At 43.4% G+C, this 15,784-nt stretch overlaps 2 protein-coding genes across 3 annotated transcripts; both read right to left on the bottom strand.

Annotated features, from left to right (window-relative positions):
• Positions 1–57: 57 nt before the first annotated feature.
• LOC104426756 (universal stress protein PHOS34) lies at positions 58–3,291 on the bottom strand. Its single transcript, XM_010039905.3, has 4 exons — positions 2,991–3,291; positions 2,758–2,852; positions 588–709; positions 58–384 (listed from the first exon to the last, which is right to left on the bottom strand). The coding sequence occupies exons 1-4, from the start codon at positions 3,163–3,165 to the stop codon at positions 297–299; spliced, it is 480 nt and encodes a 159-aa protein (XP_010038207.2). The 5' UTR covers positions 3,166–3,291; the 3' UTR covers positions 58–296.
• Positions 3,292–6,254: 2,963 nt separating this feature from the next.
• On the bottom strand, positions 6,255–14,042 carry LOC104426755 (ABC transporter C family member 4). 2 transcript variants are annotated; one of them, XM_010039903.3, is made up of 12 exons: positions 13,649–14,042; positions 10,693–12,866; positions 10,226–10,546; positions 10,037–10,123; positions 9,331–9,951; positions 9,063–9,227; positions 8,551–8,845; positions 7,914–8,128; positions 7,463–7,768; positions 7,270–7,333; positions 6,936–7,175; positions 6,255–6,781 (listed from the first exon to the last, which is right to left on the bottom strand). In XM_010039903.3, exons 2-12 carry the CDS (start codon positions 12,787–12,789, stop codon positions 6,681–6,683), a joined length of 4,512 nt encoding a protein of 1,503 aa, XP_010038205.2. In that variant the 5' UTR covers positions 12,790–12,866; positions 13,649–14,042; the 3' UTR covers positions 6,255–6,680. The 2 variants fall into 2 exon arrangements, with proteins under 2 accessions (XP_010038205.2, XP_010038206.2); XM_010039904.3 differs by lacking the exon at positions 13,649–14,042 and adding an exon at positions 12,998–13,150.
• Positions 14,043–15,784: the final 1,742 nt, after the last annotated feature.

Below are 15,784 nucleotides of genomic sequence, written 5' to 3'. Positions count from 1 at the left end.
GGCGTGAAATGTCGTCATTTGTGACAACTAAAACCTCTCGTCGGTTCAAAGAGAAACTAACAAGTAAAATCACGAAAAGATTTTCCCATGAAAGTGATGCACTTGTACATGGATTACAAACATACACAACTTGACCTGCTGTCCGAATCCTAGTATACATTTGGTCAAGAATTATATGGTCTGCACCTTATTGTATGAATAATAGTGTGATAGACTTGTGTGATTCGGAAACATGTCCGGTACAAATCAGGCCCAGCACGTTTTCACTTATTCAAGCAACGCCCCATGGTTTTGTCCTAGTGCTTAATCTTGGGTTTCTTCACAATCATCACGGTGCAGTGAGCATGGTGAGCACAGTAATCACTCACGCTGCCCAGGACAGCCCTGGAAAAACAAGAGAAGCAAATCAGCATCACGTTACGAATCAACAACCACAATTGGCACGAGTTAAAACAGTTGCTTAGGCTTGGCAGTCAACACGAACCCAATGAGCTATTTTGGCACTGTGTTGCTGAAGAGAGTGAGTGAACTGTGAATATCTGTCCGAAGGCTATATAGCAAGAAATCGAGGTTAAGTATGGCTATACCTTTTTATAGCTCCGTATCCGTGGTTGCCCACAACCAATATGGAAGCGTGGTGCTTTTCCACAGCCTCGCAGAGGACATTTCGTGCATCTCCTTCTCCCACCTCCAGTACAACATCATTCACCTGTAGAAGAGCAAATTCATCAGAAAATTTCCAAGGTCACGCCACTTTCTGAAGCACTTTAATATGTTTTCCAAGAAAAGCGATTTGTATAAGCTTTCAGTATGAACCAAGTCAAATGAGAACCAACTAAATTTTAGAGCAAATAATGCAGAAGTCACTCGATTAGAAATGGCAGGACAAAATGTTTCTAACATGTGCATACACAGAGGTAACTTAAATATTATATTGGCATATGCACAAAAATATTCGGATACCACATTAGTAACTAATTCTTGCCCCTGTTTATACAAGATGAAACCGCAAGAGCTAAGTTCTTAAAACTTTACCTCACGTAGCTTGGAGCACAAAAGTGTCGAGGATTTATACACTAAGTCATGACAAAACCATCAATTTCTGAAATCTATCTAGAAATAATGTAGATTGTCGAATTAAACTTCATAGCGGCATCAATGCATAGAGCATGGGCAGTGTTGTAACGGACCCAGGGGTTTCTGACATCTGTTTGCTAGGCATGAAGTTTTCCTCAGTAACTGGAAGACCAGGTGTCTTCAACGAAAATTTAATCAGTTAGTACAACAGAACCTTCTCGGTGCTCTTTAAACTCTTACACAATCAGTCAGGTTCCGACCGTTTTTCTTTTGACAAAGACTTTTTGAGGTGTATCTTTACCTCAAGTCTGTGGATATAGCATTGCCTCAAACCAGGGGGCTAGGCCATAAGCTGTAGCTCAAACTCCTGAGAAGATAGTCAATATGGTATATGCTCTAAATAGAGCTAGCTACTGTGTGAGCTAGCGAGACTAAGGACTCCTTCAATTGCATCAACGGACAATTGCTCCAGGTTGGTTGCCCTCACGGCCTCTTTGACGACATCAAATTTGATCACGGGAGTAGTAAACAATCATCTAAGCTGTACAAAAAAGGCCAAAAGCCAGTCCGAAAGAGCAATAAAGCTTCATAGGGTAAATTGTCAAGGGTCAAATGCAGGTAGGCCGCATCATTACTTGTAAGAAATATATAACCTCTTGGAAAGATAAGTGCCTTGTCCATGGGCCATGCTTTAGTTGCTTTGGGCCTTTGGCCAGTAAAAATGAGACAATTCACCTACCCATAGTGATAATACATGCTTTGTAGATTCGGAAGACTTGACCTAAAAACAAGACCAGTTCATAAATGGCCTCAGATGTTCATCTTCGCTTTTGCATTTAGTGTTTGAAAATGCCTTCATCCCAATATCTCTACATGTTTAGTAAAATAATTTTTTTTTCTAGTTCTTTTTTTGGCATACATTAAATGCTTGTACCAGAACGGAAAGTTGATTTTAGTGATGGATATCTTTTGGAACTTTCTCCTTCTCCAATTGTCTCCTGTACGATCATCAAGTCAAAGTGCTTATAAAACGTCAAACTAAAGATAATCATGCAACCGATTCCCCCGATCCATGTATCTTGCTAGGGGCGAGCATGTCAGACCGCCTAAACTGGGAATCGCCTAGATCAAACCGAATCGGCCGATTTGATTTGGTTCGCGGCGACATCGGTCTGATTCCTAGTTCCATTTTTGTGGAACAGGTAATTATTGATCTGGTTCCCAATTCCAAGGGGAACCAGACCAGACCAGACCAACTTTTTTTTTAATAAAATATATATTTTAATTTCTTAAAAATAGCAACAAAAACTAAAAATAGTAACAATTCATGTATTTTTCTTAATTTTTAATTTTTTTTGCTAAGAGATAAATTCCATGGAACCGGATCGGACTGGACCGGTTCGATTCCCGGTCCTAGGACAGTCTGATTCGGTCCCCGGTCCCAAAAATTGGGAATCGGTAGACCGGACCAAGAACGAATCACCCTACATCTTCTAGCCGCAGCTACAAACCAATCAAAAAATAAATTTAGCTAAACTACTCAATCACGATCGGACTGTAACTTGCTTCCTCGTCCCACAGCTTTTCTCCAGCAGAGAAACGCCAGAAAAACGCGAAATCTCAGCTTCTACGGCCCTGAAAAAGCTAGCCACCATCTAAGTCGAGTCAATCAGACCTTACCAACTTGCTACAGCAGATCTCCTTGGCCTTCTCCAGGACTCTGGCCGCGATCTTCTTGAGATCCGCCTCCACGAACGGCAGAACATCAGCAGTGCCTACAGATTGCCAACACCAAAAACCAGACAAATCACAGCCGAATCCCCCTCACCGCAAGCGCGAACTAAAAACTCACAGCTCTCGAAGCGTTGTGCTCTCACAACAACGCCGGAACGGGAAGGGAGCTCGGCGATTACCGGGGCCGGCGAGACCGACGGCGGAGGTAGCGGAAGGCTTGGCGTGGACGACGAAGAGCTTGAAGGGGTAATTCGGAGCGAGGGGAGCGAAGAAGCGGTCGAGAGTCCACTCCAGGGCGTACGTGCTGTGCTCGCTGTCGTCGATCCCGATCACCATCGCCGGCTTCTCCGCCATCGCCGCTCGAGGAAGCTCGATCGTTTCGGTTCGGGTTTGAGGAAATGCGAGCAGAACTTCGATTTGACTTCGGCCAGCGAGAGTTCAAAGCAGGAGAGAGGGAGAGAGGGAGAGAGAGAGAGAGAGTGGGGGAATCTGTTCTCGCGAATGATCGGGAGGCGGGCGATTACACGCTACGTCCGCTCTCAGTTTCGGCATCTGCGGTCGACGAATCTGGGCCGTCCGTCGGCAGCGGCTCGCGCCCACGTGTCCGCCCGTGTGCGGCTCCGCGGGGAATTGCGGTTAGGACTAGGAGCACGTGTGTTTTGCCCACGTGCGGCGACGTGAGACGCTTGGCCACGGCTAGGTGGGATGCGGGGGAAGCCAACGCAACCCTGGGTTGTTCGGTCAAATTTTTGGTTCTTAGATAGTGGGGAGATAATAATGCTAAAGTGGATGAAAGCGATGAAATTGGAAATTTGATGATGGCACGATGAATTATTGGGAACTTTAATGATTCACGATCGATTCAATTAATTTTAAATGATTTATTACTTTTTATATTTTATATTTTTTTCCTTTTATCTTCTTCTCCTACCTTTAGTCGTTGATCAAATGAGGGTCGGCGACCTTGGCCCTTGACGAGGCTCGGGCTGACATGCCTCGTCATGGCTGGGCGAGGTTTATCTCACTAGTCGGCATGAGGCTCGGCCTTGCTAGATCAAGGTGAGGTCGACCTCAAGGTCGGGCCTCGCAATGGTTAGGCAAGCCTCCGATGAGCTCGTTAGACCTTGCCCAATCGATTGTTGGTGACTGGCAGCGATGGCGATAGCTAGTGGGCGGCGATGGCCGAGGAAGAAAAAAGAGAAGGAAAAGAGAAAAGGAGAAAGAAAAATGGATTGATTTGATTCTGGAGTTATTCCTAAGAATAAAGATGCAACTTTTCTGTATTTTTTGATTTTGTTCCAAATCTTTGTCCCTAAGAATAAAAAATTTACTAAACGGATTTTTACTCTTTTTTTTTGTTTCAAGAAATAAAAGAATAGAATATAATATTATTTGACCGGTTGTCAAATAGATCCTTAGAGAAAATATTAGGTAGAGTTTTGATTCTAACGTGTTAAAATCTGAGTCCATTCATTGTATGACATGTGTCACTCGGTTCACCGGTAAAAAAGTAATAATTGGGGCCCACTTTTTCTCTTGTCCTTCTTGTCACTCACTCTCTCTTGACTCTCTCTCTCTCCAATTCCTCATCTCTTTTATGGGCAACAAAAATGGACGGCGACCGAATCAATGTTACCAGCATCTTCTCCATCCTCGGCCACAAAGCTCGAGCCTAAGGCTCGTGGCCACCATGGCCAAAAAGCTTAACCTCGAGCCTAGAGCTTATGGTAGCCATGGCAGCTCGAGTTTCGAGCACACAAACATTCTCTCTATCTTTTTCCCTAGTATGCGAGATCGCCACATTCAAAGAATCCATGGATGATTGATCTCCAAATTCACAGTTGCTATGGTTGTGGAGCTTGGGCTTGAGCCTAGTGCTCGAGGTCAAAGCAGCATGATCACTTGAGAATGAGCTCGTGAACATGGTTGCCTGAGTTGGAGCTCCCTAGCCATGGCAGCCACGAGCCTTGGGCTCAAGCTCCGCGGCCATGGTGGCATAGGAAACAAAGAAGGAAAAGAGTAAGTGCAATAGAGGAGAGAGAAGGACGAGAGTTATTGCTTTCTGACAGGTGGACTCGCGAGAGACAAATATCGTACAGTGAAAATAGACTTAAAATTTGCTAAAATAGCATAACTAAAGACCTAATATTTTCTCCAACGATTCAATAGAAGAGATAGACAATTTATTAGCAAGATACATTTACTTCTTCTTCCAAATGGAACGCCGGAATTATGCCTCTCTATACTTTGTTTTCTCTTGGTAGTATTGTACAGATATGTGTTTGTGCTGGTGACTAGTTTTTCGGATAGAGAAAATTATCAAAAAGTCTTAAACTTATTATAATTATGTCAATTTATTCATAAATTTTTTTTTGGCCAATTGAGTCTTAAAATTTTTTTGCAATCGTGTCACTTTAGTTTTTCTAATCATAATTGGCTAGCTAGCGTCGGCAACAACTTTTTTAATAATGTTTTATTTTTTTGATTTTTTTAATCTTTTTTCTCCTTTTTCCTCCTCCTCCTCCTTCCTTTGGCTACGAATGACCGGGCAACCTCACCTCGTCATCGCTGGGCGAGGGTGAGCTTGCACTCACCCCATTGAATCTGGTGAGGGGGCCCTACTGTCACTAGTTTTGGAGAGGCGAGCCCTTACCAGATCTAACAAGGGCCCGCCTCACCAGACCTAGCAATGGCAAGGCCCCCCTCATCAAATTTGGCGAGGTGTGCTCGCCCCGGCCACCTTAGTCTAGCGATTAGCGAGCCTTTGGTCGATCGTCAGAGCCAAAGGAAGAAAGAGAGAGGAGAAAAAAATGAGAAAAAAATATTAAAAAATTCAAAATTCAAAAAAATAAAATAAAATTATTAAAAAAAATTGTCACTGGCATTGGCCACCGGTTAGTTAATTTTGGTAGGAATAACCGAACTCGCACGATTGCAAAAGATTTAGAACTCAATTGACTAAAAAAATAAATTTAAGACTAAATTGGCATAATTACAATAGATTTTAAACTTTTTTTTTTTTTTTTTGGTAATTATTCATTTTCAGATGGTGGTCCTTCGTTGGAGCTAATGTATGTAGAAGCAAATACAGCTCACTTTCAATAGCGGCTGTTGATATTCTGACATTTCTGATCCGGTTTTGGGCAATCTCGAGGAAAGCGAGCCTGGTTCACATGCACTCCCGAATCACTCGGATCTCAAGTACAACCTTTCTCATCTAATGGGACACATGAGTTGAATTCAGATACACCAGGTTCACTCAAGAAATCTATCGCCGATTCACCACTTTCTTCGGTCTCAAGAGGAGTAATTCACTTGTCGGATAACGCAATGCTTACCACAGCTTCTCTTAGTTAAAAAGGCTCAACATCCAACAGTCATTCAATTGCAAATTCATTCAAGAAAACGCAAAATAATAATAATAGTAAATGAAATAAGCAGAATTTTTCTCGAAAAACTTGGATGAACTTGCTAGGGACTTCAATCGAGTCCAAACAATACATTTTTCATCAACATCAGTTCAATGATCTATGTGAAAATACAAAGCATCGTCTGTGCAATAGATATGAGAATATCTTATCGTATCACCTTCTTCCCCTCCACGGTCATGTAAGGATTCTCTTCTCGTAACTCGTACTAAATCTAACAAGGGACGTTGCCCTGGAATTGCCCTGATATATAACCGGCGTTCCTACTCCGCCGGTGCTAGCTAGAACTACTCGATTCTACGGTCGAATTTTGACATTTTTTTTTTCTTACAACCGTTGATCGCGAGAACACGGGCCTGAGAAATCCCCGGTATTGATCTTCCCCCTCGGAGGATTAGCCCAGCAAGCTGTTGGAAACCAAGCGATGAATGCTGTCACCTCTCACAGCCCGGATGAGCGGTTCGCATACTCCTGGACTAATGCTCCGAAAAGTGACGGCCTTTCGAGCAACACCGAAGGTTTATCGAATTCCTTTGCTTTTCCTGTCAATGTACAAGAAAACTTCTATGTGAACAACGTCTGCAAGTAAAGCAAATTACAGGGCATCTGCAATTGCAACAGTGGAAAAGGAAAAAAAAGACTAGACATATAATGGATTATGCTAAAATATATTGACTCGAGGAGGGAATGTCGCACCTGCATCGACGACTAGGACGCAATCGCAGTCCATGACGGTGGGGATTCTGTGAGCAATGCTGATAATCGTGCAGGTCGCAAAGTCCTCCCGGATGATCCTTTGGATCACGGCGTCGGTCTGCGAATCGACGGAAGCGGTCGCCTCGTCCATGAACAGGAGGCGGCTGCGCTTCAGCATTACCCTCCCTAAGCAAAGAAGCTGCCTTTGTCCCACACTCCAATTGTCTCCATTGTCAACCACTGCAAATTCCATGAATACAGATAAATCTTCGGCCGCTAAAGAAGAAAAACAACATCCCAACATCGCAATCTTCATCAGAGACGATTTCGTTACCTATGGAATCGAGTTTATCAGGTTTGGAAGCGATCACATCCTTAAGCTGGCACCTCTCTAGGCTCTGGTATTGACAAAGCCACATGTGAATGGTAAGTCCATTTGCAAGGATGCAAAAAGAAAATGAAAAGCACAATACGTCGTTGGGAAGATTGAATAGGACAGTTTCTCATTACAGCAAACAGAAACGTACCTTCCATATCTCTTCATCGGTGTACTTTCCAACTGGATCGACGTTGCTCCTTACAGTGCCCTCAAACAGGACAGGTTCTTGCGGGATGATCCCAAAGCGGGAGCGGAGATCGTGAAGTCCTAGAGTGCAAATGTCGATGCCGTCTATGATTATCTGCCCTTCTGTTGGCTCCACCAGCCTAAAGAAGACCTGAATGAGAGTGGACTTGCCGCTCCCTGTACGCCCGACAATACCGATCTTGTCACCCCCCTGAATGCTAAGAGTAATGCCCTTGAGCACCAAAGGCGTGTTTGGCCGATACCTAACCTGTTTGCAGATTGCAGATGATTATTACTTCACCGTTCAGAAAGGATAAAAACAGTCACCGCCAACAAATTAGAAGATCGACAAACACACATAACTATGTCTGTACTGACAAATCCATTTGAAAGATACCCATAAGTCAAGTTACCTGCAAGTCTTTGATATCAACATAGCCCTGAGAAGGCCAGTTCGGAGGCGGAACCCGATCTTTGATTTCCCATGTAGCTTCTGAAGGAATGTTCGCAAATTGCTTTATCCTCTCAACGGAGACCATCCTGTTCTCCACGAAACAACTCATATATATGGCCCAGAAGAGGACGGAATTGAGGGACATCCCGTAGGAGAGAGATAAACCAACATTCTCTGTAGAATATGGAAGATGTCAGATGACAAAACCTAGAGATGCATCAAGGGTTTGCTCGGAAAGGCAATAACAAATCCAACATATTAGAGATGTCCATAACTTAGTTTTGATTTCAGTTGAATCTACTGACTTAGTTTTCATTTCAGTTGAATCTACTGATTAAATGTATTTATCAAGAGTCATCAAGAATATCAAATTCTTTAAACGAGATAGTGCCATGACATTTACAAGATGCTCACTTAACAAACGGTGAAAGTAAATCCGATATGCAGAGTTAATGTCATTTTGGTCATCATAAGAGGGAACGCCTAGCTGATTTTGCGTCGCATGGAAAGAGAGACTTGTTGAAATACAAGACACAACCAACGTTCTAATGCCAAATGGTTAGTGTTTGTGTGATCGTGTGTAACCTAAATTGTACCTGGTCTGATGATGCTGCTGGGTAACAAGACCATGAACACAGCAGAAATGCAGAGGATTGAGCTTCCAATCAGTTCCAGACGGAAACCCAGCCACTCATTAGATCCATTGTTGTGGAAATCCATCCTCAGATTTGCATTAACTCGATTCACATTCTCTTGAGAGAACATATCCTGCTTTCTGAAAGAGCGGACTGTCATGACACCGGCAATGCTTTCCGAGAAATGATGGATTACTGGAGCTTTGGTGATGGAGTCTAGGCGCGTCAGTTCACGAGACGATGAAAGATAGTATCCCTGCGAACAAGAAGCGACAAATTTCGTTACTGCAATCTTTACATAGAAGAGACCACCGAAATCATTGGCTCTCTTTTTCAGTAGGCCAGGTTAAATTAGGCCCATCAAGTGGCAAGTTTGGTAAGCAACGAATGAACTTGAATGCTTGTACTTCCCAGATTGAGTATATTCAAAGTATTTGTGAAAAATTAGCTGACTACAAAGAAAAAATTCATACCCGGTACCAGAAATTTAGCCAGCCAAGTGGTATTATCAAGAAGACAGTCGGCCAAGCATATTGACATGTGATGATGAAGATACCGAGAACTGTGATATACATGGCAATGGCCATTCCCATGAGAAAAGGAATGAAGATGTCAACATTTGTCTGATCAGTCGATGCCTGCAGAGCAGAAAATGACAGCCATCACTAAGACAATCTTCACATAAATCGTCATGTACAATTGAAAGACATACAGAACCAATTAGGGTCAGCCGAGCCTTACCCTGGTTAAAATTCTTCCCGATGGCGTGGTGTCGAAGAATGACATTGGGGCGTGCAAGATGCTATGTAGTATTTGACTGAAGAAGATCTGTGCTGTCTTCAGCCCCAAAAGGGTAACAGAAAAGGCTCTTACTAGAATCACCACAACGGAAACACCAGCAATGATTGCATAGATGCGAATGAATAAAGAGGGGTTGAACGAAGTAGCACGCTCTTCCGCAGTCTCATATGCGAGCCAATAATCTCCGGCCATTAAGGACGATTGCCATAAAAGTGAAAGCACCACAACTGCCACCACGCCCCACCATCCGAAGGCTTCAGTGCAGTACAATTTATACACGCGCAAGCTGACTCGACCAGTCTCTCTCTCCTCGTCTTTGATGAGCTTCGAACTTCCCTTAACGGACTTGACTTGGTCTAGAGCCTTGTTCTCGCCGTTGACTTCCTCGCCATTAGCCTGAGGCCTTTGTTTTATTGGGGAATTCTCAGCCTGCGCGGCGGCATGCCCGTCCACAAGCTCCATGGAAGTTTCATGGGCTGCCACTAATGCTTTGAAATCCATGCCAGAGTTGAGCAACTCGTTGTACTTTCCTGATTGCACTATCTTCCCATCTCGCATGACCTATGAAAGAACACACCCCAAATTAAGAAAAATAAGACATGTATAAATGTTTGCGAGTCACGGAAAATTAGTAAAGCGTACTCACCAGTATGAGGTCGACATTATGCAAAAAGTCAACCTGGTGAGTAACAAGTAAAATGGTCTTGTCCTTAAGGACTCCTCTAACACATTCCTGCATCAGGAACAAGCATAATAGATGAGCATCCTAGTTCTAGTTATATTGGTGATATCATTATGATCAGGCGAAGACAGAGGAGTTAAATCATTGCATTACCTTAAATATTTCTGTTCCGGTATGGGCATCTACAGCACTGAAGACATCATCAAGAAGATAGGTATCACAATCCTGATAAACAGCTCTTGCCAGCTGAATTCGCTGCTTCTGGCCCCCACTGAGGTTGATGCCGCGCTCTCCAATCTCAGTCTGGTCTCCAAACTCCATCATTTCCAGATCCTTCTCTAAGCAGCAGACTCTGATAACTTCCACGTACCTGTCTTGGTCCATAGGCAAACCAAATAGGATATTCTCTTGGATAGTCCCATTTTGGATCCATGATGTTTGAGCAACATAGGCAGTTGTACCACATATCCTGACCTGAAAAGCCACAGATGATACATTGACATTTGATTTAAGTACTTTAAAAAAAAAAAAAAAACACTCTCGTCTTGGAATCCATAAAGCAGAACCAACATAGTTTCACTAAAAAAGATAAGCAGTTATTGCTTTATCAGAAACCATACCCTCCCCGATATCTTGTACATCTCACCAAGAACTGATGCCAGGAGAGATGACTTCCCAGATCCGACAGTCCCGACAATAGCGGTGACCTGACCTTTCTTAATCTTCATGGTAACATTTTTCAGGACTTCCTCTCCATTTTCATCGTCCCAGCTAAATACTCCATCCTTAACCTCCACCGCAACACCATCTTCACAGACCTCCACTCTTTCCACGGAATCGTCCACTAACTCTTTACTCATCATGTACCGATCCAGCCTTCCCAAGGATACCATTGCCTGCGAGAGAGAGATCATCGATTGTGGGAAGGTCCTTATTGGCTCCTGCAAAATTTTGAAAATCGTTGTGGCAGTGAAGACTGTAGCGGCATCAAGCTGAACTCCCAAGAAGATTGCGGCACCAAATGTGATGGTCGATATTAGCAATGGCGTGCTCCACATCACCACAACGTTGCCGGACACTGAGTACAAGAACTTGCTGAGCCAACTAAACTCCGATTCACGGAAACTTTGAATCCTTTTGTTGAAGTGTTCCTCCCACGCCTGGAACTTAATCACACGCATATAATTGAGCATCTCATTCGTTGCTTTCATCCTCAAGTCGCGATTCTTCATCACATTACGCTGAAATCTGTTGTTTCGCCGAGTTCCGAATACAACAAACACAAGAACACCAAAGAGTCCAACAACGGATGCTATGACTGCTCCACCAAGGTAATTGTAGAGGAGCACTAAAGCAACACTGACTTGCAAAGGCATCAACCAAATGGCATGTAACTGTAACATCATGTCCGAAAGTTGTTGGGCGTCGACTGCCATGTAGTTCACAATCTGCCCAACCCCATGAGATTGGCGAGCTGAGCATGATAACCTCAACCCTTTCCTGTAGAGCGAAGTAATAAGGGTCGACCTGATGAGCATTCCCAGCTTTTGCGAGTTGAAGTTGAATTGGTGGGTGGTCAAGACTTCGACAAACTTTGAGACAAGAAGGATCAATACGAGGTAATAACCTTCATAAGGGGAACTTCTTTCACCAGAAGTGAATTTGACAAATCTTTGGATGAGGATAGGCCCTACATACATAACGCACAGCCTAACAATTGCGAGAGAGGCCGTGAAGGCAATTTCTCTCCAAAAGCACCGGACCAATGTGGTTCGAACCGGGTGCTTTGATTTTTCGTGGGGCTTAGGCCAATTCGTTTTGAACAGCTCCGACATCCTTTCTGCTCTGTGCTCCGGTGATAAGGACGGAATTTCCTCTATTTTGAGAGGCGATTTGTAACCTTTACTCAGAAGTGGATTCATCCAAAGCCAAAAGGCCTTGGACACGAGCGAAGCCGATGTGAAGCCGGTCACATTAGATTTGGTCAAAAGCGGTTCATACTCTGCATCCATCTCTCCATTAGATTCTCGGGCCACCATTATTCCAGTGGATCCTCTGATGGCAACGAGGAGAAGGACAATAGATAGAGGGAAAGACACCATGGAGACTATGTCATCCAACCTCAAATTCTCATCTGGGGTTCCTTCTTCTGAGGTGAACCGGATGACCCCGGAAATAGCAAATAAACCGATAATGAGGAAATTCGCCACCCAGTAAGCTCTAAGGGACAGTGGATGAGCCTTCGCTTCAAACCTCTTCTCATGGATGATCATGATAGCAATAACTGCATGAGTAATGGCCTGAACCAACCAAAAGAGAGCACTCACCAGCTTCCATGGATACTCCACATCCTTGCTGAAGGCAAGGATGCAGATGATTGTGTAAGAAAATGCTAATAGGACGGTCACAATCAGAGAGAGCTTGAACCAAATACTAGTTCTGAGAATAGCTCTTTGGTTTCCGATCAAGGGCTTGTTGAAGTCAGGGATGGAGTGACTCCTGGAGGAGAATCTGGAGAAGAGCTTGAGAAGAGCGAATACAAGGAGGGCAAATAGGAAGAGAACGTCAATGGAAGAGAGCAGAGCTCTCTGAGGACATGGGGAGAGGAAGATGAACTTCAGCCATGGAAGTATGAGTGAAACAAAGCCATTGTTCTCTGGGGAAACAATCTCTGAGGTTGAACAAGAGAGGGAAGAAATCCAAGATCCAGAAGACATTGTCACAGCCTCCAGGAGAAAAAAAGCCCGAAATCAAGTTCTTTGCTCAGTTCTCATCAATCTCTCAGTCCCACTCTCTGAAGAAAAAGCAAAATAATCTATTTCAGAAATTTAGTAAGAATTCATGCGACGGCAAATACAAGGCAGGAAGAAACGAGGGAAAAAACAGTCCTAGAAGGCCAAGAAGCGAGGGAAAAAGCAGGACCACCTTTCTGTTGAGCAGACAAAAACAGTCCTCGGCTCATACAAATTATGGAAATATGACAACACTACTAGAGAAGCAGAGAACCAGAGAAGGCTTGAGAAACTGAGATATGCTATGAGCTCGGCACTGACGTAAACCTTTATATACGTTCATTAGCCCCTACCAAGACGGGTAGTTTTGACGATTAAATAGCTGCAACTTTCAGCTCTCAATCATCTCTACTTGTCAATAGCGGAAGTAAACAGTACTTTAATCGCTTCATCACCGCATAATGATAAAAGGGTTGAAGCATCAACACAAAATTACAAATTCGCTGGTGGATTACGTTCTTCGGCCTGTCGGGCGATGAACGGCAACATAGCAACAAAACAAGCGGAAGACAATGAGTAGATTAAGTGGAGCTGATAAGATAACGTTAACCCTGCCAATCAAGAAAGCAGGAAGAGAATTCCGAACGCAAGACTCGCCATGTCCAGACGATGTAACTAATAGTCTACGCGCACTGTTGAATGTTGGAAAAAAACATAAAAAAGGGTTTAAAGTTACAAAGCATTTACGTGGAGAGCAGCATGATGATAATAGAAAAACAAAACGAGAGAGACAGAGAGAGACAGAGAGAGGTTGAATTCATTTCGGGTTCAGCGTGTATCGCACCTCGAGGAAGAGAAGGCCACGGCCTCCGAAACGACAAGAGAAACGGCGGCGAGCGGCGGGGGACGTGTCGGAATCCGCCGGTTCAGGTCAGGGGCGTGCAACTCCTGCTCCTGCTCCTGCTCCTGCTCCTGCTCGTCTCATGTGGCATCAAGCTGCTACAGAAGAAGACACGCGCATAAGCACGCGGAGAGGGAGAGGGAGGGAGGAGGAGAGATTGCGTTAGGAGAATGAGTTGTGCATGAGCACAATATATGCAGAAGACAGAGGCGACGGGCATTGTTTGGTCCAACTGACATCAGCGAAGCGGACGGTGTTGAATTTTCCAGACGCCATGGTCAGAGAAACAGAGAAAACAGAGGGATGCAGGCAGAAATTAGAGCAGGTTATTAACTCCCGTGTGGATTATTAACTCCCGTGTATACGGCAAGACGAGAATGGTATAGTGTGTGAAAAAATGGGAATGTAACAAAGGGAAAGGCTGAGATATGATGCTTAGCTTTTATGAATTTTGCCAGATAACATATGTCTGTGAATATCCTGATCATCAATAACTAATTAAAATAAAACTAAAGTTACTTTTAAGATCGAAATTTATTTTTTACCATGAGCGACGCCGGAATGAAGTATTTCAACATCAGATATACAATTTTTCTATTCTCAAAAGTGAATTCATGTCGAAAATTTTCCACGGTGGACAGCGGGATTAGTGTGAAAGGGAGAAATTATTTTTCGTTTTCCACCGATTATAAAATCGAGTAAGAGATTTTTATTAAGTTAAAGAAAAAGAAAAAAAGAAAAAAGAGAGATCCAACAAGGCGGGGCAGCAATGTAGCGGTGTTCGATTCGCACATGAGAAGTCACGTGTCGGTCAAGATTGGCGGGATGCTCATTAAGAGCCAACCTAAATCCCACGTGCCGTGTCATCGCGTGGGTGCACTTTCTGGTGCGGCGGTGGGAGTAACTTTTCCCGCGGAGCGACCGCTATTGCCCGCTCCCATGTTAAGACAGTTAGGCTTTCCTGGGATATCACATGTAAATGGTTCCATCTCCTTGGTGAAAAATCAACGTTCGGCGTGATTGCGTTAGTTGGTATTCTTAACGACGGTCCAATCGCGAAAATGAGCGCGTGCTTTTCGAAATGTGCAGTAAGTACTTTGCGCTCACAATGCTCCTATAGTCATAATGGCTAGCCTCGACTCACAAAGATGATTGTTGGTATCATCATGATTATACCAACTTAAGTAAAACAAAAGGATCGACTTAAATTAGGAAGCATTAACTCTAATGTTTAAAGGTTGTGGTTTCAATTTGCCAAAAGATCAACTCTAGTCGCATTCCAGATGCGAAATTCTATGGTTAATCAATGATACTCTCCGAGTCCACGAGGGCCATCGATCTGATTAAGTTCCCCAAGTGAAAACCTATCCATCTTAAAGACACAATATTAGCCAATTAAGCTAATGATAACCCTAGCATTATGTATGAGGATAAAAGCCACAAAAATCCCTAAATATATTCACCGTAACATGTTCAATTTAAATATTTTTTGTACACATAACATTTTAAATTTATATTTATGTGACACATGTACCTTTCGTATAAAATTTGTTTATAAGAACTATTAAAAATCTTCATATTTGTGTGTCGGAAAGAAAATAGTGTTGGCATGATGCCTATGTGTCTCAAGCAAAATAAAGATGATATTATTTTGACTGAAAATTTAATGAATCTTTAACAGAAAATAAATGTGTCGCATATGCATATATTTTTTTATGTTTTCATTGCTAGAAGAAAAAGTCTTAAGATAAATGTGTTCAGTGGGCGTAGTTTGGAATTTACGACACAAGAAAACAACGTCAATAAATATGTCATGATGGGTATAATCTAATTTTTGTCCCATTTTTCCTGTTATATAAATAAATCGTGAGAGAGTCTGTCTTTCATTTGCGTACGCAAGCAGGCGTGGCGAGATCTGGACCAAGCAGCGGGGGCGGGAGCAAGTCGGGGGGCGACGTGCTCGGATGCGCGTCGGCGTACGTGGTCAAATCGGGGCTGCGAATTTTTGCATGTTGAAGTGGAAGAGGAAACGCGGCCCCATGGCCCATGCCCGCGGCTTGTCCTGTCGCGCATCATTGC

Source organism: Eucalyptus grandis, chromosome 11, assembly GCF_016545825.1.
Source record: "Eucalyptus grandis isolate ANBG69807.140 chromosome 11, ASM1654582v1, whole genome shotgun sequence".
In the NCBI taxonomy this organism is placed as follows: Eukaryota; Viridiplantae; Streptophyta; class Magnoliopsida; order Myrtales; family Myrtaceae; genus Eucalyptus; species Eucalyptus grandis.
Note: the sequence above shows the minus strand (reverse complement) of the source record. Positions and strands in the feature narration are given on the sequence as shown.

Bases quoted from the DNA above. Each gene is read 5' to 3' on its own strand.
- LOC104426756 (XM_010039905.3), bottom strand. From the start codon at position 3,165: ATGGCGGAGAAGCCGGCGATGGTGATCGGGATCGACGACAGCGAGCAC. The intron at 2,853-2,990 runs GTAATCGCCGAG...GGCAATCTGTAG, and splicing joins CGTCGGTCTCGCCGGCCCCG to GCACTGCTGATGTTCTGCCG. The intron at 385-587 runs GTATAGCCATAC...TTGTTTTTCCAG, and splicing joins GGATACGGAGCTATAAAAAG to GGCTGTCCTGGGCAGCGTGA.
- LOC104426755 (XM_010039903.3), bottom strand. From the start codon at position 12,789: ATGTCTTCTGGATCTTGGATTTCTTCCCTCTCTTGTTCAACCTCAGAG. The intron at 10,547-10,692 runs GTATGGTTTCTG...GTGGCTTTTCAG, and splicing joins TGTACAAGATATCGGGGAGG to GTCAGGATATGTGGTACAAC. The intron at 10,124-10,225 runs GTAATGCAATGA...TTCCTGATGCAG, and splicing joins CCGGAACAGAAATATTTAAG to GAATGTGTTAGAGGAGTCCT.